At 46.0% G+C, this 13,089-nt stretch overlaps 1 protein-coding gene across 1 annotated transcript in view; it reads left to right on the top strand.

The window, feature by feature from the left end:
* Ogfod3 (2-oxoglutarate and iron dependent oxygenase domain containing 3) overlaps nucleotides 1-13,089 on the top strand; it is a 29,796-nt gene that overhangs the window by 11,379 nt on the left and 5,328 nt on the right. Inside the window, exons 7-8 of the mRNA XM_021175985.2 lie at nucleotides 9,765-9,801; nucleotides 11,158-11,281. Coding sequence (XP_021031644.1) covers nucleotides 9,765-9,801; nucleotides 11,158-11,281 — 161 coding nt within the window. The remainder of the gene's footprint in view (nucleotides 1-9,764; nucleotides 9,802-11,157; nucleotides 11,282-13,089) is intronic.

Genomic DNA, 13,089 nt, shown 5'->3' with positions numbered 1-13,089 from the left:
AAAAAAAAAAAAGAAAGTTTATTGAAGACAAGCTATTAGGAGAGGAGCACACGGCAGAGCCTCAGCACTTACCGTGAATGTGACTTGGGAGCTTTGGAGCCACTCAGTCTGCAGCTAGGTTTAGACATTAGGGAGAGGTTTTGCTGGCATACTTTCTCTTAGTTGTAATTTTTGTTCTTGAAGAAGAGTCCATTTTAGGTACAGTCTTGCTGCTGGAGAAGGAAGTACTATTAGAGATAAAACATTTATGCTAGGCATGTGGTCTTCCCATAGATAGAGCTGACAGAGTACTTGCCTAAAATGTGTGAGGTCCTGGATTCAGTCCCCAGCATCACACAGACTAGGCAAGATGTCTCACACTTGTAACCCCAGCGCTTGGGAGGTAGAAGCAGAGGACTAGGAGTTCAAGATCACCTTCAGCTATTTAGAGTTTGGGTCCAGTCTGGACTACACGATACTGTCTCAAAACAACAAAAGACAAACAACTCTATTAAAATGACTCCTTATTTGTGTGTAAGTCATATGTAGGCAGGTACCACAAAGGCATGTGTTATTAGCCCATTTTAACAGTCACAATCTGTGATGTTTCTTGGAAAGTGGGTACAGTTATTTTGCAGGTGTCCTGATTAGTAATATGAAATTCCTGGGGTGTCAGCTACTGAGAAATGGAAATCAGGGCAAAGAGAGTGAGGAGCCCTTTGGCCTCTCATGTCTGCTCTGTTTTCTAAATAGTTATCTTGCCTTAGTCAGTTCATCCCTGCTGAGATTTCTCAGCTCCGTAGGCCAGTTATACCCAGTCACCAGCATGAACCTTCTCTGTGAAGGTCCCTTCCCCCTGTACTGTGGACAGCAGGTGGGGGCTCTTACCCACCGCCCAGTTTGCCAAACATAATGCCAGGTAGCCGCTGCCAAGATACTATGAGAAAGTAGCGTGTCGCCCCTTCTGGGCCATAGTCTGCCCACACCTTTTCCTTCGAGCCTGGTAACTGGCAGCTGTGTGACTAGGAGGCTCCTTTGCAGTATGGTAGGGTGGGCTGAAGTTTTTAAGCATCAGGACAGGGCACGGATCCTGTATCCTCACGTGCTTTCCTGGTACTGCTTGCCCTGTCAGAATCTCTTGATGTTTGCTTTCTTTGACTTGAGTTTCACTGCAGAAACTATTAGAGTCATGCCCTGTTGGCCTGAGTGCAGGGTTCGGGTTACTTTGGTATTAGCCTAGGATGGATGCCGGATTGGGGAGCACTCAGTTCATGAGGTCAACCAGCAGAGACACCCACAAGAGTCTTGCATGGTGTCCTGTTGAGTTTCAAGAACATTCTTCCAGGCGTCACTGGCCTGCTTACCTTAGAGGACTTGCTGCTCGCTCTGGACAGTCCATCCTTGTTAGGAGATGCCTGTGGTGGTGGTTGGTGGAGGCACAGGAGCAAGGAGGCAAGGTTGGACTTGCTCAGGAGGAATTGGCTTTGTGCTGTTCCCACAGTGCCAACAGGGCTGATCAATCACTTGATTCTGTCTTTAAACTCAGGATGCAGGCAGTGGGGATGGCATAGGAGGTGGCGGTGGCTCAATGTTTGCAGCTGGGCCTGGGAGTCTCCTTACTCTTATCTCTTACCCCAGACTTGCTAATTGAATGATTCATCAGGCTGGAAAGAGTTCTAATTTGATTGAAATTCCGTACACATCACACAGCACTCACTGTCTTTGTGGCATACCTCACTAGTCACCTTTATCAACTAAATGTTGATCTGTGAGTGCTCTCTCTGACATCCCTTGGCAACAGCTCTGCATGTGGCAGGCATGCACTTTTCTGCCTGCAATACAGGGCACTGGAAACTCGGCTATAGCACCTGCCATCTACAGTATGTTCCGAGGATCCTGCAAGTAGGTGCTCAGCAGAAATGCCTGCCACACCTGGTGTGCTTCTTGTAGGAGCTTAAACCTCCTGCTTCTTATTTCAAGAAATATGAACTGAGGGTTTTACTGCTGTGAACAGACACTATGACCAAGGCAACTCTTATAAGGACAACATTTATTTGGGGCTGGCTTACAGGTTCAGAGGTTCAGTCCATTGTCATCAAGGGGGGAGCATGGCAGCATCCAGGCAGGCATGGTGCAGGCAGAGCTGAGAGCTAAGAGTTCCACATCTTCATCTAAAGGCTGCTAGCAGAATACTGACTTCCAGACAACTAGGATAAGTTTTTTTTTTTTTTTTTTTAAAAATTTATTTATTATATGTAAGTACACTGTAGCTGTCTTCAGACACTCCAGAAGAGGGAGTCAGATCTCATTACGGATGGTTGTGAGCCACCATGTGGTTGCTGGGATTTGAACTCTGGACCTTTGGAAGAGCAGTCGGGTGCTCTTACCCACTGAGCCATCTCACCAGCCCAGGATAAGGGTTTTAAAGCCCATGCCCACAGTGACACACCTATTCCAACAAGGCCACACCTACTCCAACAGGGCCACACCTTCTAGTAGCACCACTGCCTGGGTCAAGCATATGCAAACCATCATACCTTCTCTACCTGTGACACCCTCCTTTGAGAGTTCCAGCTTTCCCACCCACAGTGTCTTGCTTTGCTCCTCCAAGTCCTGAACTAACCATAACCAGCCTAAGAAAAACATGTACAATCTTTTTTTCTCCTTTTTTTGGGACAAGGTCTCACTGTGTAGCCTTGGCTAGAACTAACTCACTATGAAGACCAGGTTAGTCTCGAACTCATAGAGATCCACCTGTCTCTGCCTCTCAAATGCTGGGATTAAAGGTGTGTGTCACCAAGCCCTGGTGTATCACTCTGTGCTTTCAGAGGGAACTAAGGCTCAGAGAAGTCAAGTCAGTTGCTTAGTGTCACGCAGTAAGAATGCTCTGCAGAAGCACTGCTTTCGCACGCACGTACCCACAAATAAAAATAAAATAAATCTTTAAAAAAGATTTCTCGGGCTGGTGAGATGGATCAGTGGGTAAGAGCACCCGACTGCTCTTCCAAAGGTCCAGAGTTCAAATCCCAGCAACCACATGGTGGCTCACAACCACCCGAAATGAGATCTGACGCCCTCTTCTGGTCTGTCTGAAGACAGCTACAGTGTACTTACATATAATAAATAAATTAAGAAAAAAAAAGATTTCTCTACAATACAGGGAGAATTCGTCTTTCGTGAAACTTTTTAAATAATATCTTTTAGTGTGTATATGTATGTGCATGCACATTCCATGGTGCCTGTGTGGAGGCAGGAGGACAACCTGCTGGAGTCTGGTTTTGCCTTCCACCATGTGGGTCCCAGGACTTGAATTCAGGTCTTTAGGCTTGTTAGCAAACACCTTTACCTGCTGAGCCATTCCCACGCCCCTGTAGTCATGCCTTGGCAACAGCCTTTCTCTCTGTATGGTGTTGTTGTTGTTGTGGTTTTGTTTTGTTTTATTTCTAAGACAAGATCTCTATATAGCCCTGGCTATCAATCCTAAAACTGACTATGTAGATCAGGCTAGCCTTGAACTCACAGAGATCTGTCTGCCTCTGCCTCCCAAATGCTTGTATGACAGACATGCATCACCATGCCTGGCCAATGTTTCTTTTTCTTTTTCTTTTTTCTCTTTCGGTGCCTGGGATGGAACCCAGTATCTAACGCACGTTAGGAATGCACCACTCCACTGAGCTATGTCCCAGTCTCTCAGTGATGCCTCTCTATGTACAAGTGTTTGATTTTTGTTTTCAGTTTTTTAAAGTGTATATGAGTGTTTTGCTTGTATGTGTGAATATGTACCCCATGTGTGTCTGGTGCCAATGAAGGTCAGAAGAAGACATCAGAATCCTTGGAAGTGTGGTTACAGATGGCTCTTAGCTGCCATGTGGGTTCTGGGAACCGTATTGGGGTCCTCTGGAAGAGTAAGTAGTCAGTACTCTTAACTGCTGAGCCACTTCTCCATCCTCTACGTGCAGGTCTTTATTTGTTTGTGTATTGTTTTGTATTTTTGAAACAGGGTTTCTCTGTGTAGCCATGGCTTTCCTGGAACTTGCTCTATAGACCAGGCTAGCTTCAAACTCAGAGATCCTACTGACTTGGACTCCAGAGTTCTGGGACTAAAGGTGTGTGCCACCACCACCTGGCCAGTTTTTTAAGTGTTATTCTTAATTGTGTGTGTGTGTGTGTGTGTGTGTGTGTGTGTGTGTGTGTAGGTATAAACACATGAAAGATTGAAGGTGCCCTTGGAGCCTGGAAGAGGACTTCCCATCTTCTGGGGGTATAGCTACCTGCAGTTTCAAGCTGCCCAATGTGGATACTGCTGGAAACCAAACTCAGGTTTTCTATAAGAGCAGCAAGCATCCTAACCACTGAGCCATCTCGCAAGCCCCTCTATGTGAAGCTTTAACTGCTTCCTGAAAGTTTCCAAGTTATTTTCCTGGTGCTTGTTTACTGCTCAGTGGTGGAGTGTGAGCTTGGTTACTGTGTTTGGAGAGTTTGGGGCTATCATTTCTTTATATACGTGTTCGCTTCTTTTCCCTGGGACTCAGTGACAGAATATAGAGCTTTAGGTATGTTCCCAAGGCTCCACTGGCAAGTTCTTTGTCCCTCAGGTCTACTCAATTCCTCTAAGCCTTCTTCTCTTGTCCTGGATCCAATCCAGTGTGGTTTTCAGATTGAAGAATTCTGTCTGTCTGTCTCTCTGTCTGTTTTGAGATTGGGTCTTTGTGTAGTCCAGGCTAGCCTTAAAGTTTCTGATCAGCCGAGACTGACACTGAATTGCTCTTCCAGTCTCCAAGGGCACCTGCAGTCTTCCATGGTCGGTACCCACACACACTCATATATACAGTGGTGCTGCCTCTGCCTCTGCAGTGCTAGGATCAGAAGCTAGTACCAGCATGCCTGTCTTCCTTCAGTTTCTGTCAAGCTGTGAAGTTTCTGTCTCTACCTGGCAAACGATGATTACTCCCAGGATCCCTGTGGTCCATGACTAAATTCTACCTGTCTATCAGAGAACCGAAACAGCATATGAGACTTGTCTTTGCTGATTAGATGTTTGCTTTGGCCAGCCTGATCTACATAGTCAGTTCCAGGACAGCCAGAGCTACATAGTGAAACCCTGTCTCGGAAAAATAAATTGCTTCAGTGAAACAGAACTAGGTGGAAATTTGGGTGACTGCCACATTGTCCCGCAGGGCTCCATGCCATATGACTTCTAGCCAGTGTGCTTCATTTTATGTTTGGTTGGTTGAATAGTAATGTACCCTACAAGGTTCAGGAGTAAGAAGAATGTAAGAAGACAGGAACCCCCTCTCCCAGAAATCACTCACTTGTCCAAATCAACACAATAGCCAGATTTTAGGGTCTCTTCTCCAACTACTTTTTTTTTTCTGGTTTTTCAAGACAAGGTTTCTCTATGTAGCCCTGGCTGTCCTAGAACCTGTTTTGTAGAACAGACTAACCTTGAACTCAGAGATCCACCTACCAGGTGCTGGGATCAAAGGTGTACCCCACCACCTCCTGGGATCTCCAACTACTTTTTTTTAATGCTTATTTATTTGTTTGTTTGTTTGTTTTATGTGAGAACACTGTCGCTGTCTTCAGACACACCAGAGGGCATCAGATCCCATTACAGATGGTTGTGAGCCACCATGTGGTTGCTGGGATTTGAACTCAGGACCTCTGGAAGAGCAATCAGTGCTGTAAACCACTGAGCCATCTCTCCAGTCCCTCCAACTACTTTTATGCAAAAACAAAGGCATAAAATACTATGTTTTGTTATTTGTGGAAAATCACATTTTTTGAAGTTGTTTCTTTTCCTGTTAAACAACTAATCTTATTAAGGGAAATTTGATCTTGAAGTCAGTGGTTTCATCCATAGAATCCTGCCATTTGTAGGTCTACATCTGTAGTGCTCTTTTTAAAAAACTAATTTTAAACTAATTTACTATTACTGGAATGTGTGTGCCGTGGTGAATGTGCGATAACTCTGTAGAGTTGGGTCTTTCCTTCTGTCTCTGTATAAGTTTCAGGGACTGAACTCAAACTTGACTGTTGCAACATCTTATCCTTTTCATTGTTTCTAAAGGAAACTAGAGAGTTGGATACTGAATATCCTTTACATGATGTTTTTAAAATATTTAGTATCATTACTGTGAGTGCATGTGTGTGTGTGTGTGTGTGTGTGTGTGTGTGTGTGTGTGTGTGTGCACGCACACGTTTGTGTGTATATATGGTATGTGTGTATGGGCATATGTGTGGCGGTCAGAAGACAACTCTGTAAAACTGATTCTCATCTTCCACCTTTCCATGGGCTCAGGGAATTGAGCTCAAGCACCAGGCTTGCACGTAAGCACCTCTACCCACTGGGGCATCTCACTGGCCCTAGAGCATCTTCTACCTAGTACGCCTTCCAGCACCCTCCTCACTGGCTGCAGTCACCTTGGGTTAATACACAGCTTTTAATATGTTCTAGTTAACAGTAGAGGCTATTCTACTTATGACTGTGCCACGTTTCACTCATACACCAGACCTTTGTGTCCACTCTCCGTGGAGCACATGGGCATATGATATGACCATCTATGTAGGGATTAGTCTCTTGGGTATAGATGTATGTCCCGACGAACAAGGGATTGCTCTGAAATCTAGATTAGAAATTCTGCTGACCCAAGGAAGTTTAAAAAAACATGCTCCTAGTGGCATATGCCTTTAGTCCCAACACTCAAGAGGCAGAGGCAGATGGATCTCTATGAGTTTGAGGGCATCCTGGTTTACAAAGTGAATTCCAGGATAGCCAGAGCTATGCAGAGAAACCCTGTCTCAAAAAACCAAAAATCAACATAACCCAAACCAAAATAGAATCACAAAACAAAACAAAAACCCAACCAGCCACACCCACTATTCTCCTAGAAGCCCCCCCCCCCCCCCCCCCCCCCCCCCCCCCACCCCCCCCTCTCTTCACTGGCTGCCAAGTCGCCTTCTGGTTGAATGATCAACTTGGAGACCTGGGTAGACCCCCCCCCCCCCCCGCCTTTCTTCCCTTCCTTTCTGTTTCTCAGACAGATTCTCACTCTTTAGTCTGGGCTACACTGTGTAGCCCAGCCTGTCCTTGAACTTACAATGATCCTTCTCCTATGTGCTGGGATTATAAAATTTTAATATTACTAATTTTTTTCTTTTTACATTCCAGCTGTCCACACATTTGTAACTAGGAGAAATGAATGTTGTGCTGTCTGATGATGACAGAGATCTGTCACTTTCCCATGTGAAAGTCAATTGCCCAGAGACCATTTTCAAAATCACCTGTGGTTTCCCCTAATCTGGGGTGTCCCTCACACAATTTACCAGTTACACATAAATTCATATGTGAGTTTCTAAATTCTCTCTTCTGTTCTAGTATGTTTTCTTTTTAAAAAATTAATGCACTTTATTACATGTGGATGGGTGTTTTGCTTACATATATGTCCATGCAGCACATGTGTGCCCACAAGGGCCAGAAGATGGTGCACTGGAGCTTAAAATAGCTGTGAGCCACCATATAGATGCTGGGAACTGAACCCAGGTTCTCTAGAAGATCAGGTAGTGTTCTTAACTACTGAGCCATCCATCTCCTGGTTTTCTTTTCTGTTTCTGATTACATTGTATTTATTTGGGCCGTGTGTGTGTGTGTGTGTGTGTGTGTGTGTGTGTGTGTGTGTGTGTGTATGTGTGGTGATCAGACAACAGCTTGAAGGAATCAGGTCTCTCTTTGTATCATGTGGGTTCCAGTATCAGGCTTGCTAGCAAGTGCCTTCTCCCACCAAACCATCTTGTCAGCCCCCATCTCAGCTTGCTACAACTGCATCAACAACCAATAGTCTTGATGGTTCTGGCTCTGTGAATTATGTAAGTAACAAATCACGTAACAAACTAATTTTATCTGATTTCTAAGCCTTCCCTTTTTCCCAGTGCTGTGTCAATGCATCTTGTGGGCCTTGCAGGAGTATTCTAACGATTGCCCCTAAAAGTCAGAATGGAGCATTTGTTGTGGGACTTTTCAGGATAGCATATACTTTCATACCCGGTGTGAATATGTGTATGCTCTATGTGTGTGTGTATAGTGTACACTCATGTGTGAAGGGCAAAGGAGGATGTTGGCTGTCCTGTTCTATGGCTCTCTACTTGTTCCTTTAAAAAAGGTCTCTCGCCGGGCGTGGTGGCGCACACCTTTAATCCCAGCACTCGGGAGGCAGAGGCAGGAGGATTTCTGAGTTCGAGGCCAGCCTGGTCTACGAAGTGAGTGCCAGGACAGCCAGGGCTACACAGAGAAACCCTGTCTCGAAAAAAAAAAAAAAGAAAAGAAAGGTCTCTCACTCACCCTGGAGCAAGACTGGCAGCCAGCTAACCTGAGAAGTCCTCTTATTCCTACTCCTAACAGTGCTACAGTTTCAGATACGTGCAGTCACACCCAATATTTTATGTGATTGCTAGGGACTCAGATTCAGATTCTCACACTGGCGTAGCCCCTATTGCTACCCAGACCGTCTCCCTAGACACCAATTTGTGTGTGTGGTTTGTTTTCTTTTTAAAGATTTATTTATTTTATGTATATAAGTACACTGTAGCTGTCTTCAGATGCACCAGAAGAGAGAGTCAGATCTCATTACAGATGGTTGTGAGCCACCATGTGGTTGCTGGGATTTGAACTCAGAACCTCTGGAAGAGCAGTCAGTGCTCTTAACCGCTGAGCCATGTCTCCAGCCCATCTGTGTGTGTCTGTGTGTGTGTGTGTGTGTGTGTGTGTGTGTGTGGTTTTGTTTGCATTGTTTTGTTTGTTTCTTTGAGGCAGTGTCTCCGAGGATGGCATTGAACTCTTGATCTGTTTGCATCTGCTTTCCATGAGCTGTGATTACAGGCACGAATCACCTCGCTCAGCTTACTCTGTGCTTCTTGTTAGACATATCTCTATTCTGTGTTTCAAGTCACTGTGATAGGTTTTTCCACACTCATACCACTTTGCTGTAAAATGTATTTTCTGATACATTATTGAGTATTGTTTCTGCTTGTAACCATGGACTTTCCTGCCCAGCCTCTTTGTTCCCCGGCTCTGAAACTGGATTATTATGAATAATATTATGAGTTATTATGAATAATTGCCTAGGCCAAAAGCTCTGGCTCATTTCCCCTGGTTCCTAACTCGTTTATCCCATTTATTCTATTCTAAGTCCCGCCACATGGTTGGATATCTCTCCTCAGTTTCATATACCCGTCTTCCTGAGTTGGGGTGAATCAACCCCCGCCCACATCTGACTCTATCCCAGAATCCTCTCTCCCTGCCAGAACTCCCACCTCCTATTTCCTGTCTAAGCTAATAGACCAACAGCATTTTTTTTTTTTTATTGGATAGGCAAGGCTTCCACATAGCCTAAGAGATTCTCTGCTGAAGTTTTTCCTATATTCAATTGCTTGTTCTCTTGAGATCTGTCTTAGTTTAGGCACGCCAGAGCAAAGCCCGAGTAAGAACTGGTGTGGGGAGCTCTTGTAGAGATGTATGCGGGAGCAGTAGGAATGAGAGGAAGAGACCAGTTATACGGAGTCAGCCCAGGAGCTCCAGGGCTGCTGTGGGACTGTATGAGACAGAAGGGAAGCATCCTGTGCCCTCAGCACTGGCTCTGTGGGAATCCTGGGTACAAATCTCCATATTCTGGGGTTAGTGTTCCTTCTTTTATGGAGAAGGCTCCAAGGCCTCAGGAAACATTAACTCAGCATACATGAACCAAAGAGTGGGGGAGCAGGCTTCCCTCTGCCCCGGTGCTCCTCCACAGCTACTTTCTCATCAAGACACATATCATGGAACCCAGAGTGAGTTTCTGTGCTGTGGGTGCTCCGGGAATGGGAGGGTCTGAAGCATGGATGAGCACAAGGGAGTTCGCCCCTACACCCAGTGGAGCAAGTTCATCACTGCACCCAGGGGAGCATGCTCACCCCTGCACCCAGTGGAGCATGCTCACTCCTGTACCTAGTGGAGCACCCAGTGGAGCACGCTCCCCCCTGCACTCAGTGGAGCACTCTCACCCCTGCACCCAGTGGAGCATGCTCATCACTGCAGTCAGTGAAGCACGCTTATCACTGCACCCAGTGAAGCACACTCACCCCTGCACCCAGTGGAGCACCCAGTGGAGCACGCTTACCCCTTCACCCAGTGGAGCACGCTCACCACTGCACCCAGTGGAGTACACTCACCAATGCACCCAGTGGAGCATGCTCACCCCTGCACCCAGTGGAGCACTCTCACCCCTGCACCCAGTGGAGCAAGTTTATCACTGCACCCACTGGAACATGCTCATCACATACTGACAACTGTCTGAGCCTCCATGAGGGTCCCAGAGATGCCACATCCCCAAAGAGAACATAGAATCGTGGGTGCCAGGGATCAGGGTGGGAGTAAAGGTCACTGTGACAATCATCCAGTCAGGGAAGATGCAGTGGCCAGCAAAGGTAGGGACCATTGTCCAGCAGGGCGTGTGTGCTCAGTGCTGCCGACAGTGCCTGGAAACACGGTTGAAAGTAGACATTATACTGTGTATACAATATATTTTTTAAGATTTATTTATTATTATGTCTAAGTACACTGAAGCTGTCTTCAGATGCACCAGAATAGGGCGTCAGATCTCATTACAGATGGTTGTGAGTTACCGTGTGGTTGCTGGGATTTTAACTCAGGACCTTTGGAAGAGCAGTCCATGCTCTTAACCGCTGAGCCATCTCTCCATCTTAATTCACAGAAAGTTTGGGATGGTTCTGCAGGTGGCCACAATCGGCATGCTCTTCTCTAGAGACAGTACACTGTTCACATTGCTATATGGCCAAAGGTGGGAGCCAGTTTGTACCAGCTTCTATTCACCACCTTCCATGTAGCTTTGTCCATGCTAATGGAGCAGAGCTGCATCCAAAGCCTCATTTCTGGGGATGGTTCAAAGGTTAAGGGCACTTGCTGATCTTATAGAGGGGATCCACATTGACTGGTTCACAACAACCTATAAAGCAAGCTCCAAAGGATCCTATACCTTCTTCTGGCCTCCTTGGGCACCGTAACACACATGGCTTACATGGACACAAACACATACTCATAAGTAATAATACAGTTTTTTTTTTTAAGGGTCGTATTCCCTTAAGAATTGAGAAGTCTAACCTGCTCGCTCATGCTCCACCCCACAGGTGACCTACGGCTCTTTTGACTACACTTCGCTGCTTTACCTATCGGATTACTTAGAGGACTTCGGTGGAGGGCGCTTTGTGTTCATGGAAGAAGGGTCCAACAAGACAGTGGAGCCCAGAGCTGGTAAGACACAGGCTAGTGGGTTGCCTAGGGTATGAGATACAGGCCCATTTAAGCATGTTCACAAGCGTGTACGCACACACACACACACACACACACACACACACATGCACGCACCCCTGCTATGGGTGAGGTGGCCTTTACTCCAAGCGATACTACATTTGGAGAACACTTACTCTACATCTTTTGGACTTGGTTCTGGGTTGGCCTAAGTCTGGTCATTACACCCAGAGGCCAGCTTTGTTATTCAGTTGCTCAGTGTCACTGCAGGTGACTGGCAGAGCCAGGCTCCTAGGGTTATCACAGTGGTGTGCAGGGTCTCTCCAGACTGCTGAGGGCTCCTGATCAATACCTTTTTTGTCTCCCTGGCTTACACTATCCTTCCTTGTCTCTGTCCTCCTCTTCCTCCCACCCATCTCTCTGTGTTTGTTTGTTTTGAGATAGTCTCATGAGGCTGGCCTTGAACTTCCGATCCTCTGCCAAGCACCTACCAAGAGCTGGTTTGACAGGTGTGCTCTGCCACACCTGCCTTTATTTCCTCTTGAAGGAAATTGAAGCTGAAGCTCTTAAGAAGTCCAGCTTGCTGATTTTTTTGTTTTGTTTTGTTTTGTTTTTGTTTTTTCGAGACAGGGTTTCTCTGTGTAGCCCTGGCTGTCCTGGACACTCACTCTGTAGACCAGGCTGGCCTCGAACTCAGAAATCTGCCTGCCTCTGCCTCCCAAGTGCTGGGATTAAAGGCATGCGCCACCACTGCAGCTTGCTGATCTTTTTCTTTTAGTGTTCATACTTTTAGGTAATGCCTAAGAAATATTTGCCACCCTAAGATTATATGGACTTTCCTTGTGTTTATTTATATAGACTTTATGGCTTTTGTATTCATGCTTCTGATCCATGTTGAACTAATATTGATGTGTGATGTGAGGTTAGGGCAGTGCTCACTTGTGCATGGGTTTCCAGATGTTTCTCCATCATTTCTGGAAGAGGCCATTTTACCCACGAAGTGACCCGGGGAGTTCTTGTCACAGATCCGTGGACCCTGTCCATCCGCTTCAGGCTCTGGGTGCTTCTCTGCTGCAGTGTCTCCACCACTATAGCCCTATGATCTGGAAGACAGGTGGTGGCAGTCCTTGTTCCTCACTTTAAACGTTGTTTTTCTTTGTTTTTTTTTTTAAAGATTTATTTATTTATTATATGTAAGTACACTGTAGCTGTCTTCAGACACTCCAGAAGAGGGTGCCAGATCTCGTTGCGGATGGTTGTGAGCCACCATGTGGTTGCTGGGACTTGAACTCTGGACCTTCGGAAGAGCAGTCGGGTGCTTTTACCCACTGAGCCATCTCACCAGCCCCTAAACGTTGTTTTTGTTGCCAAAATATTTTTTGCTTCATTTCCAAATGAATTTTAGGCTCTACTTGTTAATTTCTGCAGAAATTTTGTTTTGAGTTGCATTGAATCTGTGGAGTAATTAAAGCAAAATACCAAGGTGTTTGGCTGACCCACTTGCATCTCACATTTCCTCCTCACACTTGCACCTCACACTTGCACCCCACACTGGCACCCCACACTGGCACCCCACACTTGTACCTCACATTTCCACCTCACACTTGTACCCCACACTTGCACCTCACACTTGCACCTTACATTTCCACCTCACACTTGCATCTCACACTTGTACACCACACTTGCACCTCACATTTCCACCTCACACTTGTACCTCACACTTGTACCCCACACTTGCACCTCACACTTGCATCCCACACTTGCACCTCACACTTGCATCCCACACTTGCACCTCACACTTGTACCTCACA

This window comes from Mus caroli, chromosome 11, assembly GCF_900094665.2.
Source record: "Mus caroli chromosome 11, CAROLI_EIJ_v1.1, whole genome shotgun sequence".
NCBI classification, from domain to species: Eukaryota; Metazoa; Chordata; class Mammalia; order Rodentia; family Muridae; genus Mus; species Mus caroli.
This window is presented reverse-complemented; position numbering and strand designations above follow the sequence as displayed.